This window comes from Psammomys obesus, unplaced genomic scaffold (genome assembly GCF_907164565.1).
Source record: "Psammomys obesus unplaced genomic scaffold, mPsaObe1.curated_primary_1811, whole genome shotgun sequence".
Classification (NCBI taxonomy): domain Eukaryota; kingdom Metazoa; phylum Chordata; class Mammalia; order Rodentia; family Muridae; genus Psammomys; species Psammomys obesus.
The window spans coordinates 4,979,765-5,005,000 of NW_026596069.1; the positions used below are offsets into that span (position 1 = coordinate 4,979,765).

Here is a 25,236-nt window from a genome sequence, read left to right on the forward strand (position 1 = left end):
GGCATTTGAAAATTCTCTAATATTATCTCTAGAGGCAAGGGAAGAATTAGAGCTATTTGAATTTAGACTAAAAGAAGCATTTGTGTATCACGTGAATCCTTCACTGCCCTTTAACTTACTTATTTTCCCCACTATATTGTCTCCTACAGGTATTACAGCACAAAGGATAAACCTTTGGGGTGGATTTTTTTACACCATTGTGGCTCGTAAAATACTGCTTACCTTAGTCCTTTTTTTGCTCAATTAGTAAATCAGGGGAGGATACTGTGTCAACAATTCTACGGATTTTTACCCTTAACTAACAATCAGTTTTTAAGAGCATTATGGTACTCTATGGAATTTCAAATTTCATTTGCAGATTACAATGGAAGGATGGGAATGGCCTGTATTGCTTTGTGGATGTTGCGCTCTATTTCCACCCATAGTGTTTGTCTGTATCATTTCCACTTTTCTATAGATTCTCTAGCATTTTAGTAACTTCTGCTTTCCTTTAGAAACCATATTCTGATATACCATTATAGTGTAGGCATATTCTTTTGGAGAAAAATTGTGGAATTTCCGTCATCTCAGATTGCCAATGGCTACTAAGTGAGAGAGAATCGGCTTTCTTCAGGTGCTGGCGTAGTTTGCCCAATCCCGAGTGTTCAGCAATTGACATGTGTACATATGAGTAACACTAAATAGAATGAGTGGGTTGCATGTGTGCACCTCTCTCTCCACTAATAAAGACGACATCATGAGTTTGGGAGGGAGATGGGAGGACACAAGAGAAGAGGAGCTGGAGGAAGAGATAGATGCATGAGTGTATAGATAGTGCTCATACACGAAAATGTTGAAAAGATAATTAAAGAAAGTGCAAAAGAGGTTGTTGGTTCTAGTTGGCTACAACGAGTTGCCTTTTTCTTACAGTGGCTTACGGTGCTGGTTTTGGTTGTGCACTTGTAACGGTGTGTGACACTGTCAGCCTCACCTTCCCAGCCTGAATTTATTCACTCTTAGTGACTTAGCAGGAATCCGTGGATAACGTACGATATATAGTTCATCTTCCTTCTTAGCATATTTATCTATTGGGATTTAAAACACTTAACCTTCAAGGGTACTGTATGTTGTTTTTACGTATCTGAAATCTTGCTACTTTGTGTGCCTAGTGATCATAAACAGATTTTAAAGCAGCTTTTGGGGAAGTGGCCTCCCATACCCATCTTAAACTTCAGCGTCTGAAAGGTAGAATTCCCATATTCATTCAGTTCTTGGTGCGTTTAGGAAGAAGCCAAGCAGCATAGGTCCAACTTGGTAATAGAGTAGCAGACAATATGAATTCAACAGAATAAAAATGACTTGTGTGTGTGTGTGTGTGTGTGTGTGTGTGTGTGTGGTATTTGTATGTTTTGTTGTTGTAGGTGTTAATTGGCCTTGTCACCAATGTAATTGCAGTTTTATTTATTTATTTTACACATTTTAGAATGTGGGGAAGATTCTGTTTTTACTTTTTTACACATCATGTCAAGCCTTTGCCTTCCCACTCTGATTTCTCCCTGCAGTACTGACAAGCTTTGGAAGTCTGTTGAGGAAAGCAAAACAAACAAAACAAAATGAAAGACAGAATTTCAACAAAATATATGCCAGGATTAGAGAATGAGACTTACAAGGTTAGATCAAAGAGTTAAAATTTATATGGTCTTCAAAAGAGAGGTCTCTAAGGTAGGGTCTCTATGACACAATCCATAAATATCACCAAGGTAACAAAATAAACAAAGCAAATTATTTACAGTCACACAAAAAACAATAGGACAAGAATGATTGTTTGAAGCTAAGTGATGGAAAACTTTATAGTGGAATATAAAAAAGAGAAAGTTTTAGCTGAAAGCAAAACCAATCAGTAAAGCCAACAAACAAACATTGAAATCCATCACAGACCTGTAATAAAACAAAAATTCAGAAAACCTACAGGCTTGTGTGGGAAAAATATATACATTTTAAAAGCTGAAAATTATTCCATTATGCAATGTAAAAATTAGCATGGGGGATCCCAGTCAGTATTTCTTGCTCACCAGATGTAAAGGATTTTTGAGAATCTAATTCAAATACACATATAGATTAGAGGAATACTACTTGCTTCAGTTGAATATCATGCTTGTTTTATTCTAAAGAACATTTCCCACTGCCTATGGAGCCATATCTGCTCATATCCTGAGCATGAGCAAAGTATGTGTTCCCTTTTCTGCCACTACCAAGTTTTGAGAAGAAAAGCATGTGACTGAGCCTAGTCCTTGACTCTCAGTAATGGCTTCATGCCTACTTTTTGATTATTTTCATCTTGTTTTTCTACCAGGAGCACATGCATTCACAAATGAGTTTCTATTTTCCATGTGGAATGATACAATTCCAGGACCAGTCTGAAGCACTGGATATCACTGACATACTTCTTGGATGCTTTAATGGTTTGTTTTAATACTTTCCTTATAATAGTTTATTTAATTCTCTACATGCTTATTTTTGGATGAAGACCAGAAAATATTAGTATTTAATCAATTAAAATTAAACCAAAATTTACAGTAAGTTCCTTGCTCATAAAGGTATCATTTCTTGTTGTGTCTTTTCATTTGCCTCTGATAAACTATTCTATATTCCAAAGGCAAACATTTCTCCTTGATTTAAAATTTACAGTTTTAAATTGATTTTCCATACATCTCATTAGATATTCTAAAATAATGTAAAACTTTAATGAAATCAAAAATCAATTATATTTCCATAAATCTAATTAGATATTGTAAAATAATGTAAAACTTTAATGAAATCAAAATATAACCCATCATTCACATCTCAGCAGTTTACTTCATGCAAGTCCATTCTTGACAATTTCTGTATCTTCAGGGACAACTATATCTCTATTATAACCAGTTAGGCAATACAGTTATACAATAAAATATTATCCAACATTTAGTTTGTTCATTTCTCAGTCCTCCACACCCATAGAGCAGAAATATAACATTTCTTCAGGCACAACATTGTATCTCCATTATAACCACTTAGGCAATACAGTTACACAACAAAATATTACCCAACATTTAGTTTGTTCATTTCTCAGTCCTCCACACCCATAGAGCAGCAACACTTGCCAACGTTTCTCCATAATAAGATGTGTTTCCTTGCCAAGGTCCTCACAGACCCATAATGTCAAGCTAAGATCATCATACTTTCCCTAATGAATAACTGAAATAATTTCACAGACATTGGATTGATGCCAACTTTTCTAGACTTTTTTTGTTTTGTTTTTCGAGACAGGGTTTTTCTGTGTAGCCTTAGCTGCCCTAGACTTGCTTTGTAGATCAGGCTGGCCTTGAACTCACAGAGATCTGCCTGTGTTTGCCTCCCTGAGTTCTGGGATCATAGCTTCTCCAGATCTTAATTCATGGTTCATAGCTATTTCTGGAGAGGCACGTTTAAATTGCCCACTTATTCATATTTGTCTGTGTTTGGAAACCATCTGTGGCGCATATCCCTAGCGAAATTTAAAGTTCTCAAAATTGCAGAAGGGGGAAAAGAAGGTCCTCATAATTTACTTCCAATTTTTTTTTTCAGATTTCTCTTCTAGCATATGCTTTAACAGTGTAGATCAAGAGTTTCAATGCTCTCTCATATGTCTTTTCCTCCACACTTTTATAAATAATGATGCTTCCCCCCTCATGGATCCATCCTTACTCAGTTTAGTATTTATATTCTATGGATCTGGGATGCCTGAGAAGCTCAAACCATGACTCTTACAATGTACTTGACAAGTGAATGAACATTTTAATACCGAATTGTCTTACATTAAAGACTAGTCCCAATCTTAAATTTCTATGTCATTTAAATGCCCCAAATCACATGTATTAGACTTCTGTTCAGCAAGTGAGTGACTGAACACCTGAAGGGTGAAAACAGTTGTGAATTTTAACTCTGTTAGTAAGTTGTTAAAAAAAGATAAGATTCACACTGAGTCCTCTTTTCTATAAGGTAGTTTCCCACTATCTCACACGGTCATAATAATGGTTTCCCACTATCTTGCGCGGTCATAATGAGCTCATTTGTAAAGAAATGAGTGCCTGATACTTAGTGCCTAAAGCGTAGCCATTGATTATGGGGTATCTGATGAGAGTTATGCTGTGTATTTAAGGTACTCTACAATTTTAATTTATCTCTTGGGGAAATAGAAACAGTCTTATAACTACCATTGGCAAAAGTGTAGTGTTATCTCAATTTTCGACTAGAAAACTCTCATCTTAACATTAATATTAGTAGACTGTTGTGGCATTTGAATCATTCTATAAAATTATTCAAGCAAAATACTGAAAATATCCACCACCAACTCAACCCGCATTGTTTTCATTGAGTCAGTTATGGCAGCTTCCTAACCATCCAGACCAAGAATGCAACAAAAAAATCTGAAAAAAATCTGTATTCAAATTGATAAGCAACTGATAAACTGAATAAGATGAAGCTAAGATACACTATATCAAAATTATAAGAAATGAAATTTAATCTTTTTCAGATGTTAACAGATAAGATCTTACATATTCTCAGAGTCCTCATCGCATCAGTTACAATCGTACCTAGGACACACTGAAGTAAACTGTGATTGAAACCTCAGGCCACTAAAATGCAGATGAATAGCTTTTGATATTTATTTGAAGTCTGCCAGTTTGAAAGTTGTCGTTCCAATACCCTGCTTCTAGGTTACCCAGTAACCTCTGATGTCATCACTTGCCGCCGCCCGGTGCGAAGCAGATAAAAAGACCTGCCTGCCGTGGCCATCCCTGTCTTACTCACGTCTCCTTTTAAAACTCTCTATTTTTGTTATGTCTCTCTGTCTCTTTTATAGGCATCCTCCTCTCTCTCTCTCCCCCCTTTTCCCTTTCCCAAAATAAATCTCCTTTATACCAAATCTGTTGAATGGCCTTTTAATCATTATTTTGCTTTATAGTTTTAATGTTCATTACAATGTCTTGTATACATTTTAAAATAATTTTAACCTAAAATATTTTATTTATGTGGTGAAAGGCAATGTTAACACTGATTGATAGAAAAAAATCAATTATCCGGATAAGATATTTACCTAATATATATTGATAGGAAAAAAAAACAAAACAAACCCAGAAATATCTTTTTAGACCATTTACGATATGTTGAGGTCCAAACCTAGAACCATAATAAAAATAAGAAAATTGAACAGAGTTTTCTTTTTCAAGTAAATTATAACTTAACACATTGTGCAATGTTGAAAATGTTGTTGGAAATATTGTAGGACTTTTAGCTGGGTCTCAAATCACTGGAAATCAAGGGAGTTAAACAAATTAATAGAAGGACATTAACTTGATACATCTTTGCTTTTTCTCTCATTAGAGAAAAAGCACATTCACAGTGCTGCCCTAGGCACTGTCTAGGCACTGCCCTACACCTGAAGAAAAAGGTCAAAGCTAGAAAGCAGCCGAATGCAGTGCCACCCAGGAGGCTGAAGAAGAATGATCCGAAGAGTTCAGGTTAATGTAGTGACACCCCATCTCAGAGTGGTGTGATAGGTTCCAAGCCAGAGTCTTTCAGGCACAACAAGGCTGATACGCAAACGAAGTCACAAGTGACTGTGACAGCATGCGTGAGAATTGCACAAGCTCAAGCCTTACAAAAATCCAAGCATGGGGGAGGAGAGGTAGGCATAAAACCTCTCCCAGCCGTTCAGAGTTGATAGCTACCTGGAGAGGGAAAATCAGTTTTCTTCAACAGCGTATTATATCAACTACACTCCCGGGTAGGCCCTTTGCTCAGGAGCAGTTGGCCACACAAACTGCACTCTATGGCTTTTGTGGATGTTGTTTTGTTTCTAAGAGCAAAAAAGAACACAAAGCTAGGTGGCTGGCTGAGGATGTGAGAGGAGTTGGGAGAGGGAAAGTAATAAGATAAAATATAGTGTATGAAGTCCTGAAAGAATAAATGAAAAAAAAATTTTTAAAAAAGCTGTGTAATAAGAGCCTAAGGATACGAGGGTGGTAGAAACCAAGTCATTTGTTTCAATGAATCCTCAAAATTGAAGGCATGAATTTGGAGAATTGGAGAGCTCAATCTTCATTATACCAGCAGGCCCAGCCAACTGACCCAGCCAAACTAGTGCTTGAGAGAGACAGTGGGCCAAAATCTATTGTATAGGTACTATCACATATTTTTTTTCACCTTTTCTGTTATTGGTAGGTTATTCTATGTAACTGAGGATCATGTGTGAGAGAGGTTTTGAACTTTAGCCTGTTTGACCAAGGCCCGTGAACAAGCATGTTTACAAAAGCAGAAATGATGAGTTTAGAACAGTTCTTTTCTAACTGTCTGTTTATAACTAACAGGGGAGATGGTTAAGATGATGCAGGAAAAAAGTGAAATTATAGAAAAAAGCATATTGCTCATAGCTACATCATCATATCAGTTCAGCACAGAAGTTGATAAACTAAACATCTGTACAGGAAAGAGGATCTGGGGCCATGGTGGGAAGACAAATTAGTAAATGTCTTAGTTAGGGTTTTATTGCTGTGTGAAGACACCATGACCATGGCAACACTCATAAAAGTAAAACATTTAATTAGGGCTGACTTAGCATTCAGAGGTTTCGTCCATTATTGTCTTGGTGAGAAGCATGGTGGCACACAGGCAGACCTGGTACTAGCTGAGAGGTCTACTTCTGGATCCACAGGCGGCAGGAAAAGAATGAGACACACTGAGCCTGCCTTAAGCTTCTGAGAATTCAAAGCCCACTCCCAGTGGCACACTTCTTCCAACAATGCCACACCAATTCTCACAAGGGCACACCTCCCGAAAGTGCCAGTCCCTAGGAGCCTACGGGGCCATTTTTATTCAAACCACCACAGTAACAATGAATGGCGGTAATGTAAACTCCACAAAGCGATAAAAGGATGCTAACAGAAGCTTTTCACTATATTTTCAGTCAGCTGGAGCTGCAGCAGTCAGACTTATGTAAAAGACAGTAGATAAAGCCAGGGCAACAATACCTAAGGACAATAGGCGAAAACAGTTCACTTGTTTTGTGGACCAGCTGACTTTCAGCTTTGTACATGGTGGAAGGCTAAAGAAGTATTGCCCTCTGGTACCATCATAGCTTAGATTTTTTCAGATGGTCAGCTTACATGGTGTTGACAGGTCAGGAATAGACTTTCAATGGCAAGATTTTGGCTTAATTTTGCGGTGTTGGGTGGGGGGGAATCTTCTCTGTCATCTTCACTGTAATTGGGGTGGATGAAATCAAGCAAACAAACATAGCCAGCAGCCATCCCCACCCCATATTTTATGCACAATGCAAAGGGATTTTGTGCCTTGCTTTGAGTATTCAGCGAGAGCTTGGCTTCATACTCTTACATGATTGGTTAACTCAAAAGGTCACAGCTGAAAATAAAATACAACTTTGAGAATTTCTTAAGAAATTTATTTATTTATATTATTAATTGCAGTTTGTTCACTTTGTATCTTAGCTGTAGCCCCCTCACTCTTCCCCTCCCAACCCCACTCTCCCTCCCTCATCTCCTCCCATGCCCCTCCCCTAGTCCACTGATAGGGGAGGTCCTCCTCCCCCTCTATCTGACCCTAGTTTATCAGGTCTCATCAGGAGTGGCTTCATTGTCTTCCTCTGTGGCCTGGTAAGGCTGTTCCCACTCAGGGGGAGGTGATTAAAGAGCAGGCCACTGAGTTCATGTCAGAGGCAGTCCCTGTCCCCATTACTAGGGAACCCACTTGGACACTGAGCTGCCATGGGCTACATCTGTGCAGGGGTTGATTTTTTAAAGAAATGCTGACTCTGAAGAAACTTGAATTTTTTCTATCTTTTGTTATAAAAGATAGTGTATTTTAAACATTTTTATCTATTGTTGATTATCAGAATACAATATTTGACTCTTGTTACCATTTGACTGTTTTGCCTTAAGTGTATTTGTAATGCCCACACCCCCACAGACACCTTAATAAGTCGATATTGTCATCAATATTTGGCTATTGATCTCTCAGCCCTAGGATTAACTTTGCTGAGAGGAGGGAAATTGAAGGTCAGAGTAAAGGGCACTGAACCAATGTGCAGGTTCCATACCAGTTGGGTAGTAGGCTTAGTTAAAGATTCCCTTGTTCATGGCACTATCAGTGCAGACAGGACAGCCAGGGGTGGGGGTGGGAACAAAAGATAGGAAGAAAAGGAAGACAGACGGACTTCCTTTATAGACGGAAAGACTATAGGAATCAGAGGTCTGGGAGAACTGGGCCGTAATGATGCATTCTGGACATGACATGACCATTACACTCATGAGCTCACAGCAGCTTCTCTAGCCTGTAAGACTTGATCATCAATCTCTAAAAACAGGACAGTTTTCTGAGGAAAACAAAATAGGAAACTCACAGCAACCAATCAAAAGAAGCCAATCTCCTGAGTTAATCGGCTGTCCAATTCCCCAGACTTTACCCCACACAGGTGGGAACAGTCTGAAAGCACTCAATGCCGGCATTTCTTTTCCTCTCCTTACCCTCTCTCCTGTCCAGGCTGTGTTTCTGACCTGATGCACTCCAGGCCCAGATTGGCTGCCATCTGTTCTGTAGCTTTGAGGTTGTGCTTTTCATGAATCATGGAACGAACAACTAGATCCTTAGAGCTGACGTTTCTAAAACTGACCTCACGGGAACTGCTGTACTAAAGAGATAAAGATAAAAAAATGGATAATTGCATTATTTTGGTAACGTCAATGGAAAGGTAAAACTATCTTTGTAATACAAACGATATATAACCCCAGTGAAGGCAAAATGGGCTTTGTAGAACAGCACATAAGGGAAACTAGTGGAGGATAAAACTTAGATCTTGGTGTTCCAAACTTTTCTTGTGCAGCTTCATCACAATGACTCGATGCCTCAATTAGTCATAGAGAAGCTTAAAACCAGAGCCATCTAAACAGAATGATGTGTTCCTTCTCAAGGGGTTGTTTGCTGGCTTAGTTTTCCCCTTTTGTTTTTTAAGAAGGGTTACAAGGGAAAGCGAGGTGCACAAAAGTAAATTATACTGTGCTTGGACTATGCTAGGGGAGACACGTGCCTCCTTTTTAATCTAGAACCTGGGTCTCTTCATACAGTAGAAATGAGCTTTCAAAGGGCAATGCCAGGTAAGTTATTTTAGACAATTTTCCTGACTTCAAAGATATATGTTGTGATGATTTTGGTTACTTAAATGTTTTCTTTCACCCAACACACACACACACACACACACACACACACACACACACACACATATGTATATATATGCAATATATATTTCACTTACACATATATACGCATATGCAAGAGATCTCTTTGTAACTTCCTACACACACAGATATAGACACACATAGACACACAGACACAAAGATACACACAGCCATATGTGCATGCGCATATGAGCTCACGTACACACTCACAGAAACAGGTGCATAGCCCATGGGGTGTGCTGGCCAAGCCACAAGCCAGATAAAATACGAAAGACACTAATTAGAATGCTTCTGAATGTGATCATTATTAATCAAGATTTATGGTTCTTAGCAACACAGGACAAAGAACTAGACTCTTAGAATTTATAAGAAGAGAAACTGTAGGCTTTAGTTAGAGAAGTCTTTCTGCATTTCATGCTTTGGTCTTTACGTACAAGTCAGAGAAAAAAATGCTAATGATCTTCAGGTGAGGAATATAGAGAGCCATACTGACATTTGAGGGGAAAGCTAACTCAGTAGCTGTAATTCCCTCTCACGATGTCTTACAGGTTTATTTGGCAAGCTATTAATTTGTTTATATATTTGTTTCCTTCACCCAATATCGAAATAAGGCTTCTGAAATATGTGGATGACCAAAGACAGAACTGTCTATACAGTTTCAGTGCTTTACCAAAAGTCCACAGGGCTGATATAGATAGCTGATATGGACAGACGCCTGACAGCTCAAGTTTGCAATGCGCTGAAGGTCATGAGAATTTCAACATCGTATCTAGACACAAAAACCAGGATGACCTTGAGGCCAAAGGCTGCACATTTTTTTTTTGTTTCATTGAATAATAGCACTTTAATTTTTAAAAACGACATGATAATTATAATATAGCCATACTTCTTTATTAGAGCCAGTCACAGAATTGACGGTTTTGCCAGGAGAAAGGTAACTCGGTGTTTGTCTACTCTGCAGAGTGTGAAGGCAAAGTTGGAACATGGACTCAGACAATGATTTGTGTCTGTGTGGGACACTGGAAGCCATTGGCCTGTGTGATTTTGTATTTGATAGATGAACGTGTGTCGGCATGGTCAGTAGGTTGCTGGTTTATGTGCATAGACTCATCTGTGCCCTCTGAAAATAGGAAAGGGCAGAGAGCTTGTGCTATGGGAGAGTAAATTACGGGATGTTCTGGTCATGAAAGTCAAATATAAGGGGAGGTGGAACTAAAACTGAAACTTGGAAGGTGCTGACGCTCCTACAAAAGCTGATGATAATGTCAGCTCCCTTTATTGAGGCTGGAGGTGATGTCTTTCTAGAAACACTGAAGATAAAATACAAGCAGAGTTTTCATGGACACATCCGAGAGGCCTTTAGGTTTACTTCTGTAGCTCAAAAGAAAATGAAGCCTAGAATTACCTCTAAACTGGGGAATTACTACAGAAATTCAGAGATCTAGGTCCATAACTGAACTGTAGTGGAAGGAGAATGGAAAGAGAAAGTTTTCTGGGAACGGAATTATTGGAAAAGCCCCATGGCAAATTCCTGAAAGAAAACAATTATAAATTAAACTGATATACATATTTATGTTTATATATAATATATTTAAATATCTTGGTATTTTTAAAAGTATATTTTAATTGAAATATAATTATATCTTTTTACTCCTTCCTTTTTCTCACTCCTGCTCTTGCTCCTTGAAAGATTCTATTAGGAGAACTACAGAGGGGAGTAAAACATTGCAGTGAATATATGCATAAAGTTTGGCACACTGTCACCTCTATGGAAGAACCGAGTCTGACTATGGCAATTAGAGATCATTGAAACTGTTCTAAGACTTTCATGTTTTAAAATAAAGATCACAGCAGAAAGGGTTATAAGAATTCAAGTGAGTCAGACTTTGGCCTTCTGAAGAACAGTCTAGATTTTTCTATTATCTATTATACACCATTTTTTTTTTTAAGAAAACATATCTATTGTATATCTCTTTCATGCTTGCCGGAGTCTTACATTTCACTTTGTTTCTAATAATTTGGTAAAAATAAGGATGATCCATATCCAGGCATGATAATGAGCAAATTCAATTATCCTCCTATGTCAGGACCTCCATTGCACAATGAGCAGGCAACTCCTCTTAGGCAGTATCTCAACAACACTGAAGACTCATCCTTATGTGCTCGATGAGAACTGTGAGGGAAGATCACGACAGATAACAAGGATGCAAGCCACAGAAACATTTCAACTAATTGACTCCGATGAAAGGAGAATAATGTCTCCGAAGCTGTGAGACGGCAGCTTGTGAGACGGCATCTTTCCTAACGTCTCACATTCGCTCTATCAGAGCACCTCAGTCTGGAATGAAGTCGAATGTGTGTGCCCCTCAACACTGCCTCTGCAGCCGGGGAGGGGGCCCACAGAGGAGGGATGAGAAAGAGCAACGGAGAAATAAAACTCAGAGGGAAGGGAAAAAAACCCAGAATGAGCAAGTGAGATCAGTGGAGATGAGCAACAGTGAAGGATCAGAGGGAGGGGGAGGTAAAGGCAGATTTTTATTGGAAGCAATTGAAGTGGTTGCTATGAGACCCGCTCCAGCAGAGGACCAGCAGGCGGCCTGGCGCTGATGGTTCTTGTCATGCACTAAAGCTTTCCTCTGACACAGTTTTAGAGTTGTTTACTATCTGAGCAAGCACCTGACACGGTGACTCTTTTCCTTCCTCTTTTTCTCCTCGGTCCCCCGGGTAAGATGGAAGTAGAAAACGAAGCCCACTGCTACCCTGGCTCATCAGGCGGGTCCAGAGAGTACAAGGCGGTAATGCTGGGCGCAGGGGGCGTTGGTAAAAGCGGTAAGTTTTCAAACGCCTGGGAAGGAGGGATTCGTAGAGTCTGCTGTATAGACCATGGCAGTTAACAGGAGAGCAGCTGGCAGGGTGATTAAAAGTAAAGACTTAAGGGGAAGCTCCTGAATCAGGAGAATCCCGAGACCGCGGTCAGGATGAGTAGAACTTTAAGAGGGTAATTTGTTCCTTTAATTTCATGCTGAGTAATATTTGTTCTGGGTTTATATGGTCTTTAAATTACTGATGAAATTAGACAGCTACATGGGAGCTAACTGTTCTACTACTCTCAAAACTCTACAGACAAAAACAGAAATTCTGTTGATACTTAAAGAGATAGATACAAACACAGGCACATCCTTAGTATTCTCAGTGCTGTTGTTTTGTTGTGTTTTGATGAAAAAATGCCCTCCTTTCTCTGCTTTTCTGTGTCTTCCATTGCACATGAAGGCTTTGCGTACTGAGAAAAAGGTTGGATTTTGAAAGTGATAATGGTTTAAAGAATGTTTGTTTTTTGTTTTTGGCTGTGGGTGGCAAGCAAGGTAATCAAGCCATGCTTTGTGGTTAAACAAATGAAAGTTTCCCAAAAGACTATGAGGCATTCATGAGACGAAGTCTTGAAAATTCATGCTGGTGTATCATAGCAGAGTTGCCAATAGTTTTTTTTTTCTACAGGATCTTAAACACCAACCATAACAAACTAAATGAGGAGATACTCAGTGACACTTCCAGCTGAGTGTGTCACAGCTTGGTTATGGATTGGATACGAGCTGGTAATACAACAATAAACAAATAAACAAGAGAGGACTCCCCACTAGGGTTATGTATTCATTCAGGGTAAGCCTGGACAAATGTTACCAAAGAAATTCAATTGTTTTAGTTCATAAAGAGTCAAAGTTGAGGACAAGCGAACAAACTAATAACTTTGGTGTGTACCTAACAAGAATGAAAACGTTGAGACGGGAGGAAAAAAGACAGTGACCATAGTGTATAGAGAGGTCAGATAAATAATAATAGACAGAATCTTCTATCCAAATATGAAATACAATGAAGGCAGGGGTGTGTGTGTATGTGTGGGGTCAGGTGGGTCTAAAAGGGATCAGTGGTAAAATGCTTGTGTAACAGGAAGGGGAGTCATGCCATCTAAGAAAGAAATATGAATGAAAAGCTTTACAACTCTGTAAATGAGGAATTTAAAACTTTTTATTTTCCATTTAAGCAGTCAATGGCTTAAGAGGGGAAAATAAATGAAATGTAGATTTAGAGAGAGAAATGATAAAAGGGTATAACTATGCTTTGAAAGAATTGAGAAATAGACTGAAAGTATACATATATATATATACATATACACATTCATATACACATATGCATATTCATATATATATGAGGAGAGAGAGAGAGAGAAAGAGAGAGGCATGAGTTGAAGAAGAGGTTGAAAACCATCATTATCAGAGAGTCTTCCCTGGCAGCATGCAAGCTAAGGCAGATGTGGCAAGAGTCTGAGCATCCACATTGTGCGCTGGCTGATGTTGCCTTGTTTCTGCAGGACTTGAGGGACATGGAAAGAGAGTAAAGTGTTTCATCCTGTTTCCTGGTTTTAGACCTGGAGCTTGGAGCTGAAGATGCTGCCAGTAGAGACCTCCAGCAGGCTACTTACTATGTGATTCTGTGATACATAATCGTGGCCTATTTGACCTTCCTTCTTGTTGATTTCAGTGACTATTCATTGTCACCCTCCCATCAGCTGGAAGTTTTCAAATTGCTTTTATCTTCACTTTACATGAAAGAAGGACATTTATCACCAAACACCAGAGCAAAACATTTCCAGTGTAATACAGACAGGCTCAGGCAGCTGGCCCTTAGAAAAGGTGAAGAATAAAGGCAGGTGTTCCTGTGGTTACTCTGATTAAATGGCATGCTTGGATAAGACTTCAGAGAGCATTATACATTTTCACACCAGGCAAATGTCCTTCGGGATTCACAATGATAGAATCAAATCTTGCTCTTGAACCAGCCTGCTCTTTGGCTTATTTAGGGCTATTAGTATGTAAATATTCAACCACAGATCTCAACACTAAACTTTTGTATGTCAAAATGTTTGCCTTCGAATAAACTAAAATGTCTTTAAAAGCTACTTTCCATATGGTTGAAGATTTGAATCAATAGAGAAATTTCTGGAGACTATTTAGCCTGAACCATATTGTCCTGTGCAGAAATGTTTGGGAGGACCCACTCTGCAAAAGCTAAGGAAGCTACATAAGATTGTTATCTACTCTCAGTTCTGAACAGCAGGTCAGAGTCTTCACTGAACAAGGACAAGAAAATCAAAATTATTAAAACAAAAATTATTAAATTAACAGAGCTTCAGAGATGTTTTATGCCTGTTGAGAAATTACATTGTTTTTTAATCCTAATGTTTTACTATGAAAACATACTACGATGAGTCAAACATTTGAAAAGACTTGTTTTGCTGAAAAAAACAGTTTCTACATGATTTAACAGATGTAGGTGAATTAATGTTCTATGTGGGAAAATTTCAAGCTATAAGGATCCAATCGAGTTCACTGAGCATGTGTAACGCCAAGGCCTTCAATGGCTACTCCAATGGGAAAAGAAGGAAGCAGTCGTTTAAGAAGAACCCAGCACTGTCATCTTCTGTGGCCTGGTAAGGCTGCTCCCCCCTCAGGGGTAGGTAATCAAAGAGCAGGCCAATCAGATTATGTCAGAGGCAGTCCCTCTTCCCATTACTATGCAACCCACTTGGACACTAAACTGCCACAGGTCACAGAAGATGACAATGCAGCCACTGCTGATGTGATCTGATAGACTAAGATCAGAAGGAAGGAGAGGAGGACCTCCCTTATCAGTGGACTTGGGGAGGGGCATGCGTGAAGAAGGGGTGGGAGGGAGAGTGGGATCGGGAGGGGAGGAGGGAGGGGCTTATGGGGGGATACAAAGTGAATAAAGTATAATTAATAAAATAAAATAAAATTAAAAAAAATAAAAAAAGAAGAACCCAGCAGTAGCAATGGAGCCAGCATATATGGGAATGCTTACGTTTACTCCTCACAATGGGAACGAGGTGTGTCTCGGCTGATAGATTGAAAATCATGCAACAACTTTCACCTAGTCATACAAATAAAACATAGATCCCAATGCACTTCATCCAACTCCACTGCGTTCTGTTTCATATACTGAGAGGGAAGGGCAGGGACTTCTATAAGTCACCATTAAAAAGAAAACAGGGCTGTTGTTAATGCAGTTTTTAACCTACAAATCTATAACAATAAATATTAACCATCGATGCCAAAATTCTACTCCTGTGCCAATTTGACTTTTGAATTGATATAATTAACATTATACAATGCATTTAAAATGTATAAGCATAAAAATATAAGCATATTTGTATAATTAACCATCACATTCTAATAGTGTCCAATAATATTTTCAAATGCAGAGAAAACAAGGATTTTATTTTTTTGAGACAGGATTTCTCTGTGTAGCCTTGGCTGTCCTGGACTCGATTTTCACACCAGGCTGGCCTCAAACTCACAGAGATACACCTGCCTCTCCCTCCCTGAGTGCTCAGATTACAAGCGTGTGCACTGTGTTCAGCTGAAAACAAGGCTTAATTAAAAAACAAAAACAAAAACAAAAACAAAAACAAAAACATCACCCCTGTATTTAAATGGAGAAAGTGAGAGTTGAAGAGACTTGCTACACACAGGTGAGGTAGATGATCTGTATCTAGAACACGACGTCGCCAGCACACTGGTGTGCTTTTCCACCATTGTCATGACAGAGGATAACACAAGAAAAATCGGGCCACACAATGTCCACATAAGGTAGCAAGTTTGTAGGCTGCTGTCTGTAGATCTATGTGCTACGAAAAACATAGGCAACGTTATTACACTGTGTTTACACTTCTGTGACACAGGAAAACAAACAACAAACAAATGACAGCAAACAGGATAAACAGGAAACGAGTGCGCTGCTTACTTCAGCATGTCGTGATCGAACTTGCTCCTTACATGCCTCATAGCGGATGTCTGAAACAAAGTCACGTGTTTCTGTAGCAGACTTCTGCTCAATGGTGACGATACCATGAGCTTCTAATCGAGCTAAATAACCCCTGTGATGTAGTCATCCTAATATCAAAGCACCAAGCTTTGCTCGTGTGTTTGTGCTGATGCTGGGATAAACAACATAATAAGTAGTATGATGTCATATGTATTATATGTAACATAACATTATATATATGTTATATATATATATATATATATATATGACATTTGCCATTATGTTATGACATAAATAACTATTTACAGTACCTAAAGCAAAATAGTGATAACTGTTATTTTACTAGTTTTGGTATTTTAATTTTTTTATATTCATTCAGTGTGTGTGTGTGTGTGTGTGTGTGTGTGTGTGTGTGTGTGGTATGTGCTTGTTGGTCAGAGGAATACATATGAGCATCAGTTTTCTCTTTTCACTAGGTGGGCTCTGGGGATCCAGCCTAGGCCGTCAGATTTGTCTGCTGGTATCTTTATCTGATGATCCGGTTTCACCATCATTTGTTTACATGTTTATTATCTTATGCTTTTTATGGTCATTTTAAATACGTATTTATTATTTTATACCTTTTGTAGTTATTTTAAATACATATTTACATATATGATGCGTATGTATGATATACTCTTGGTGCATATCATGCAATTTCATGTTTTTTTTTAAAATTTTTTATTAATTACACTTTATTCATTTTGTATCCCCCCATAAGCCCCTCCCTTCTCCCCTCCTGATCCCACCCTCCCTCCCCTTTCTGCATGCATGCCACTCCCCAAGTCCGATGATAGGGGAGGTTCTCCTCTCCTTTCTGATCTTAGTCTATCAGTTCTCATCAAAAGTGGCTGCATTGTCCTCTACTGTGGCCTGGTAAGGCTGCTCCCCCCTCAGGGGGAAGTGATCAACGAGCAGGCCAATCAGATTATGTCAGAGGCAGTCCCTCTTCTCATTACTATGAAACCCACTTGGACACTGAACTGCCATGGGCTACATCTGTGCAGGAGTTCTAGGTTATCTCCACGAATAGTCCTTGGTTGGAGTATGAGTCTCTGGAAAGTTTCCTGTATTCAAATTATCTTGTTTTGTTGCTCTGCTTGTGGAGTTCCCATCCCCTCCAGCTCTTACTATTTCCCACTTCTTACATAAAATTCTATTCACTCTGCTCATCAGTTGGCCATCAGGCTCAGCATCTGCTTTGACAGTCTATACTGCAGAGGCTTTCAGAGGCCCTCTGTGGCAGGTTTCAAGGTTGTTTCCTGTTTTCTTCTGGCTTTCAGAGGCCCTCTGTAGCAGGTTCCGAGGTTGTTTCCTATTTTCTTTTTCTTCTGATGTCCATCCTCTTTGCCTTTCAGGATGGGGATTGAACATTTTAGATAGGGTCCTCTCTTTTGCTTAGTTTGTTTAGATGTACAGATTTTAGTGGGTTTATTCTATGTTGTATGTTTATATGAGTGAGTATATACCATACGTGTCTTTTTGCTTCTGGGACAACTCACTCAGGATGATCCTTTCCAGGTCCCACCATTTACCTGCAAATTTCATGATTTCCTTATTTTTCATTGCTGAGTAATACTCCATTGTATAGATGTACCACAGTTTCTGCATCCATTCTTCAGTTGAGGGGCATCTGGGTTGTTTCCAGCTTCTGGCTATTACAAATAAAGCTGCTACAAACATGGTTGAGCAAATGTCCTTTTTGTGTACTTGTGCCTCTTTTGGGTATATGCCTAGGAGTGGGCAATTTCATGTTTATCCACTTTATGATACTTGCAGAATGGTAAATGACGCATTTGTTATATGGCATCTTGGCTGTATGTGCATTAATAACTGTTTTCACAACGATAGAGCTAAGGTTCACGATGAAGAAAGTGCTTATGAAAATCAAGTGACACACAAACAGCTACAGGCAACTAAGGGATGTTGAGAGCGGGTGGATATTCTTTTCCGTGGAGGAGCACAGTGATTAGTTATCCAACAACAAACCGTCAGACCTGAAAAAATGCACATATGAGAAACATTATGCTGACTGAGCAGCAGTCTGAACTTATGTATTTGGGAACATAGAAGGATATACTTACATGAATGTAGCAACAAATGATAAAAATAGAAGCCATGATTTTGAAAGAGTTCAAGGAGAGGTACACAGGAGGGTTTGGAGAAAGGAAAGGGAAGGGAGAAATTTTGTAATTATAATCTAAAAAAAAGAGAGAGAAAATAATTAAAAATAAAAGAGAAAAATAATGTATAATAAATATGTATGAGCCTATTATTTGTAAAAGAAAATAAAAAAAAACAGCACATAAAAATGCCGTGTGTTTGTATCTGATGATGAAACATCAAATGAGCCTGTCTCAGTCCCTAAAACACCCATGTGCTGGTGGCTCTTACATTCCAATAGTGTGTTGCTGTAATGGCCCATAGCCTAGAATATTCACCAGGCCTTACATGCTGCCCACATTGATCTTGGGAGGAAACTACAGCAATCTGCATTTTCCTGGTGAGAAGACTGAGACACATCAAAATTAATTCACAGTGTGCCCAAAGCTATGTAGAGATTAAATAGGAAACCCAAGTGCCTGCACATATACTAAAAGGTTTAATTTCATTTCTTGGGGAGAAGGTTAGAAGCTGCATCTTTACAGATGTCTTCTAGACATTGGGAAAACATGTACACCAAAGCTGAAAAAACAAACATTCTATTATAGCAGCAGGGGATGGGGATCTTATTCAAATGAAATATGAGGGTGGACATTAAGGCCAACATTTGACTTATTGATGGAGTTCTGGGGTCCTCAGACACATAGTGAAGGGGTGATAACTGAGAAAACAAGAACTTATTTGGAAGTTGCAGGATTAATGAAGAAAATAATGTGTTGAATGTATCAGACAGATTTAAAACTATGAAGTATTGACCTATCTTTGGTAGTCTATCTCTCTCTTCCTCCCCACTCTCCCTCCCTCTCTATTATTTATTTACCTATCTATCTATCTATCCATCTATCATCTCCCTGTTGACCCTCTATCTATCATCTGTCTGTCTCTGTCTCTCTATCATCTACCTATCATGCAGTAATTACATAACATGTAAAAAGAAAGGTATTTTCTAGCTTCCTCTTTCTTCATATATATGGTGAGGAAGATGAAGACTATTTTGATTGTTTCTTTATTTTAGAAGAACCAACCAAGGGAGCATGATGGTGTTCCTGGACAAATTAAAAGTCCTTACGCATTACTCAAGAATGAGCTACAACAAAGGAATATAAGTAAAATGATGAAGAAAAAGCTTGCAATGTCACATGTACAATGATGTCAACGTTTCAACACTGACAGTGATGGAGCTGAGAGGAGCTAGTCTCATTTTTCAGGTTAACTAACTATTTGGCAATAGCCTTCACAAAAGAAATTTTCTGTAATCCTGCATGACAGATCTTTCCAACAGGCCATCCTGCTTTCTGTTTCCCAGCAGGAATTTTGATTCTTTCAGGGAAAGAGAAGAGTGCCACCAGTGACTGGCTGTGATTCTATCTCTGTAGCTCGCCGAATATGTAATTGTTCCTGATGGCAGTTGTTTTCCACGAGGCTGATGCACACAGAGGGGGCTCCTAACTGAATTTGTCCATTATTTACAGAGCCAGTCAAAGATTTAATTTTCATCAGTGGTGGTGTTTAATAAACATTCTGTGATGAATGGCCAAGCTGAGCTATCCCCTCTTTTGGTCTTTCAGCAAGCCCCAGCCACATGCCTTTGCTACCTACAGCAGCTTTGCATTTCCATCTTACCAGAGCCCAATACAAGCCGACATCACAGGCTCAGCAGAGGGATACAGTTTTGTTCCCACCTCCAAAAGCTCTCTGGTACTTCTTCATCTACACTGCTGGGTATCTTAGAAATCTGTGTTGATTCTCTCTGCAGTGCACGAGGGATGGAAGGCAAGGAAAGGGTGGCACCACTGCAGATGCTGTATTGAGAAGAGATGAAGGAAAGCGAGGTTTACAGTCCCTACTAAAATGTCTTTAACTAAACTGAAATTAGATGGTATAGAAAATTAGTGATCTCACTATGTAAGTTGAGGTGTTTGCAATAGAGAGGGAGGTTCATATTTGGAGTGTCACCTATTAAATGGATAAGAATCCTTCGTTTTCTAGCCTCTGTTTCAATTTTACTCCCCTTTAAACTGAACAATAAAAGTGTGTGTGTGAATCTCTGCATAGTCACGAAGGACTAATTCTCACTTTATGTTAGTTTTCTCTCACTTTTGTCTCTGAGTGGCACTAACAGAACTATCCCCCTTTTCTAATTTTATTTTTTATGTTAATAACAGTTTATTCACTTTGTATCCCAGCTGTAGTCCCCTCCCTTATTCACTCCCAATCCCACCCTTTCTCTCCCATGCCCCTCTCCAAGTGGAGCAGCCTTACCAGGCCACAGAGGAAGACAATGCAGCCAGTCCTGATGAGACCTGATAGGACAGGGTCAGATGAAAAGGGAAGAGGACCTCCCCCTTTAAAAATATTAATTAATTCAGTTTACATATCTGTCACCACAAGGGAGGAAGATGAACTCAGTCCTCATCGTGGGAACAGAGCAGGCCCATTTAAGTATTGTGCACACCCTACCTTATTCATGCACAGTGAATACAAACAAAGCCTCATGGTTGTAGAAAGGCCTTGTATTGGAGATACTTTACCATCATCACTTAGTTGATGATGAGAGGAATTGAGGAAGATGAGAATATCTGAGCTACGACCCCAGCCACCGTCCATACCTCTTGCCAGTCCATGTTCTTGTTCCCCTTTAATATTCAGGGCAAGTTTCCAATATAGAAATGAGAGTAACATGAGTTGAGGAGTTGGAGATCTCAGGAAAACCACACTTGTGCTCTTTCAGTTGCAAAATGGGAGCTATCACAATGACTGTCACTCATAGATTATTAGGAGAAAAACCAGAGGCAGAGCTAAGTGTTGAGTTCTGATTTTAACATACATGGATAAATGTGATTTTATTTCCTCAAGATGACAGTTGATATTACATAGGCCACACCAACTCTTTGGATCTCTATTTTCTTCAAATTAGCTTAAAATTCTCTCAGAGCGTTGCGAGGGTAGATGGCATAGGAAAATATTAATTATAAGCTATGTACTATTATCAAAATACTAAACCTTCACTAAAACTTTTGCCTTCTTTCCTCTCAGTCTTTCTTCTTTCCTTCCTTTCCTTTTTCATTTCTTCCTTATTTATTTGTCCCTTTCTTTCCCCTTGCCCTCTCCCTTTCCCCCTCCCCTTTAGCTTTGGTGGTTTATCTCTGTAGCACGAGGCAGGTGGTGATACCTTTCAGGTGAGTTCTAGGAAAATGCAGTTTGGGTTAGATGCTGTGCATCTGACATTGCATCTTGGGCTTCTCCATTTCCTCGCCCTCTGTGACCTTCTATTGATACCTTTCAGCTTTGTTTCATGAGTGATGATTTCAGTAACAATAATGATAGTGGCTTGTTAGTTACTCTGAGAAACAGTCTTTCCTTCATGGTAATTTACTTGTAGCACATAGACACACAGACACCACACATACACACCACTACTATTAGAGAAAGCATTTAAAGACAACCATTTGCACATCAGTAGAAAAGACTTAGAGAGGCCCTGGTTTTTAATAGATTGTACCTGAACATGGAATGAAATTAATCTCTTCAGTTTGTTGTTTTCATACATTTTAAATAATAAAATGTTCCCTCATTCTTGCAGGAGAGCTAGTAAATTACAGGCACACAAAGTTCTCTCTCTTTTTTTTCTCTCTCTCTCTAGTGGGAAAATCAGATTATTTAGAAATACTGTGCACATTCTCACTTGAAATTATGACTTTGGTGACTTTCTCTCCACCAAATATATTTTAACCCTTTCCCTCACATTCAGCCTGTACCTGGAGGCTGCTCCCTGCTCCCCATGCAATGCCAGCCTGTTTCCCATTATAGTCTGCTTTGCCTCTTCCGTCTTTGAATTTCAGCATGCCTCCCTCACTGTGCTCACCTCTGCACACTGTCAACAACCTGAAACTCCAAGCTTTCAGGACTTTTGATCACTGAGTGAGATGTGGCTTCTTGTCATTCTTTAAGAAAGGCATCCTCACGGCTAGTCAGATGGGGGAGATCTGCCCTGTCAGAAGACATTGGTAAGCAAGATGGAGGGAGCCGAGAGAGCTGTTGGGTAGAGGCTGAAACTGAGACACTTGCCAGGAGTGAGGAGGGATCAGCTGCAGATGGAAAAATAGATTAAAGAAAGGTAGCAATAGAAGGACAAAAGGGGAAGACTCAGAACTGAGGATGAAACAGCTGAGAACAATGTTTTCTGAGATGGGCTCTGTGGAAGTTTCCTCCACTTTCTTTTGAGCTGTTCACTCCCATCCATCTGCCCAGATTCTCTGTCTACTCTAGTCTAATATATTTTCTCTTTTAAACACTTAACATTCTTTATTATTGTTTTCAACATTATTTATAGTTGCACAGGTTCTTCTGGAATCTGATATATGTTTTTAAAGTGTTATTTAAATTTTGAGTTTTTCTTTAACTTGCTTTCTCTTTATACTGGATATTTCCATCTTGATTATAAATTCTTAGAGGGTAAGAAATAAATTTTATAGGGTCTTCCTTCTTTTATGATATACATGGCAATAAATCCTCAAAACTATTTACAAGCTTAATTCCCTTCTGTCTTTGAAATAATTTAAAGCACAAGACACCAGGTATAAGTACTAAAATAAAACTAAATGGTGCTCCAGAATTTAAGTATACAAAGAGTCATAAAGAGAGAAAACTCATATTGCAAAGCAACAGTGTTATGCAAGCACAGTTCAGGGCATTTGGTTGGGTATAACTAACTCAAGCAGGATGAAAGGCTTTTGGTAACAGTGAACTTGGACGTATGAAGGTTACCGTGTGCTCACGGTGCTCGGTGACTTAAGAAGGCCAGGGTAATTTTGTGGACAACATCTGTCAGATAGAAATGTGTAGAAGCTGTGTTATGACAAGTGATCCCAAGATACTCTAGAGCCAGTCGCTGTGCAAAGTTCTTGTAAACCAGACAGTGCAATGTCTGCCATACAAATGCATATAAAACTGGAAAGAACTTACATTTTATTTCCCGAACTAGTTCCTGTTAGACATTTTCTAAGGGTGCTGGGGAGAACGCTCTTGGCAAACCTCAGCAAACGAGCCATCAGAATACTGTTAGTTTTGACTATTTTGATTTCAAGGACATTGTTAGTATTTTAACAAATTACTGTTTCTTGTTCCATACTGAGAAAAACTGAGGTAGACTGTGCCTGTGATACAAAATTCTGACTGAGCCACAAATTATTTCATATCTTCTGTTAGAGGAAAACCCATCCTTATTCCTGAGTTAATTCTGGTTTTGATTCCATGCACTCTGCCCAACAGTTGGCTATAAGTCTCAGCATCTGCTTTGATAGTCTGCAGGGCAGAGCCTTTCAGAGGCCCTCTGTGACAGACTCCTAATTTGTTTCCTGTTTTCTTCTTCTTCTGAGATCCATCCTCTTTGCCTTTTGGGATGGGATTGAGCATTTTATCCAGAGTCCTCCCTCTTGATTAGTTTCTTTAGGTGTACAGATTTTAGTAGGTTTATCCTATATTATATGTCTATATGAGTGAGTGTATACTGTGTGTGTCTTTCTGCTTCTGGGATAGCTCACTCAGGATGATCTTTTCTAGTTCCCACCATTTACCTGCAAATTTCATGATTTCCTTGCCTTTTTTTTTATTGCTGAGTAATATTCCATTGTGTAGATATACCACAATTTCTATATCCATTTTTCAGTTGAAGGGCATCTGGGTTGTTTCCAGCTTCTGGCTATTACAAATAAAGCTGCTACAAACATAGTTGAGCAAATGTCCTTATTGTGTGCTTGAGCCTCTTTTGGATACATGCCTAGGAGTGGTATAGCTGGATCTTGAGGAAGCACCATTCCTAGTTGTCTGTTGAAAGCACCAGATTGCTTTCCAGAGTGGTTGTACAAGTTTACATTCCTGCCAGCAATGGAGGAGGGTACCCCTTTCTCTACAACCTCTCCAGCAGGTGTTGTCACTTGAGTTTTTCATCTTGGCCATTCTGATGGGTGTAAGATGAAATCTCAGGGTCATTTTGATTTGCATTTCCCTGATGGCTAATGACGCTGAACATTTCTTTAAGTGTTTCTCTGCCATTCGATATTCCTCTACAGAGAGTTCTCTGTTTAACTCTGTTCCCCATTTTTTAATTGGATTACTTGATTTGTTGCTTTTCAACTTCTTTAGTTCTTTATATATACTGGATATTATAGTAAGATCTGGAGAAGACAGGAGCTCCACAAGGAGAGCAACAGAACCAAAAAATCTGAGCACAGGGGTCTTTCCTGAGACTCATACTCCAACCAAACACCATGCATGGAGATAACCTAGAACCCCTGCACAGATGTAGCCCATGGCAGTTCAGTGTCCAAGTGGGTTTCATAGTAATGGGAACAGGGACTGCCTCTGACATGAACTGATTGGCCTGCTCTTTGATCACCTCACCCTGATGGGGGAGCAGCCTTACCAGGCCACAGAGGAAGACAATGCAGCCACTCCTGATAAGATTTGATAGACTAGGATCAGAAGGAAGAGGAGGAAGACCTGCCCTATTTTTGGACTTGGGGAGGAGCATGTGTGGAGAAGGGGGAGGAAAGGTGGGATTGGGAGGGAAGGAGGGAGGGGTTTATGGGGGATACAAAGTGAATAAAGTGTAATTAATAAAAAAGAAAAAAAATTGGTTTTGATAAATTTCATGACAGAGCAAGAGAGCATGAACAAGCAATGGAGAGGTGGGGATCTGAGACTATCAGACAAAAATGATTACAACAAATCACCATTTCACTCAGATTAGAAGAAACTCTAAAATTAATAGGGCAAGATTAAAATTAAATATAGTTACAGCTATTAAAAGCATCCAAGAAACAAACCAACAAATGGTTAAAAAATGCACCCAACATTCCTCCCTGGGCTGGAGAATTTCTTTTCTTTTTGCCCCCTTTGTTCTGATTCTCTTTTCTCCCCTCTGCCTTCATGCTAATGAGAGCTT

At 39.1% G+C, this 25,236-nt stretch overlaps 1 protein-coding gene across 1 annotated transcript in view; it reads left to right on the forward strand.

Moving 5' to 3' along the window:
* The first annotated feature begins 11,809 nt into the window (after window positions 1-11,809).
* Rit2 (Ras like without CAAX 2) overlaps window positions 11,810-25,236 on the forward strand; it is a 341,614-nt gene continuing 328,187 nt past the window's right edge. Inside the window, exon 1 of the mRNA XM_055625523.1 lies at window positions 11,810-12,077. Within this exon, the coding sequence (XP_055481498.1) occupies window positions 11,978-12,077 (100 nt within the window). The 5' untranslated portion in view covers window positions 11,810-11,977. The remainder of the gene's footprint in view (window positions 12,078-25,236) is intronic.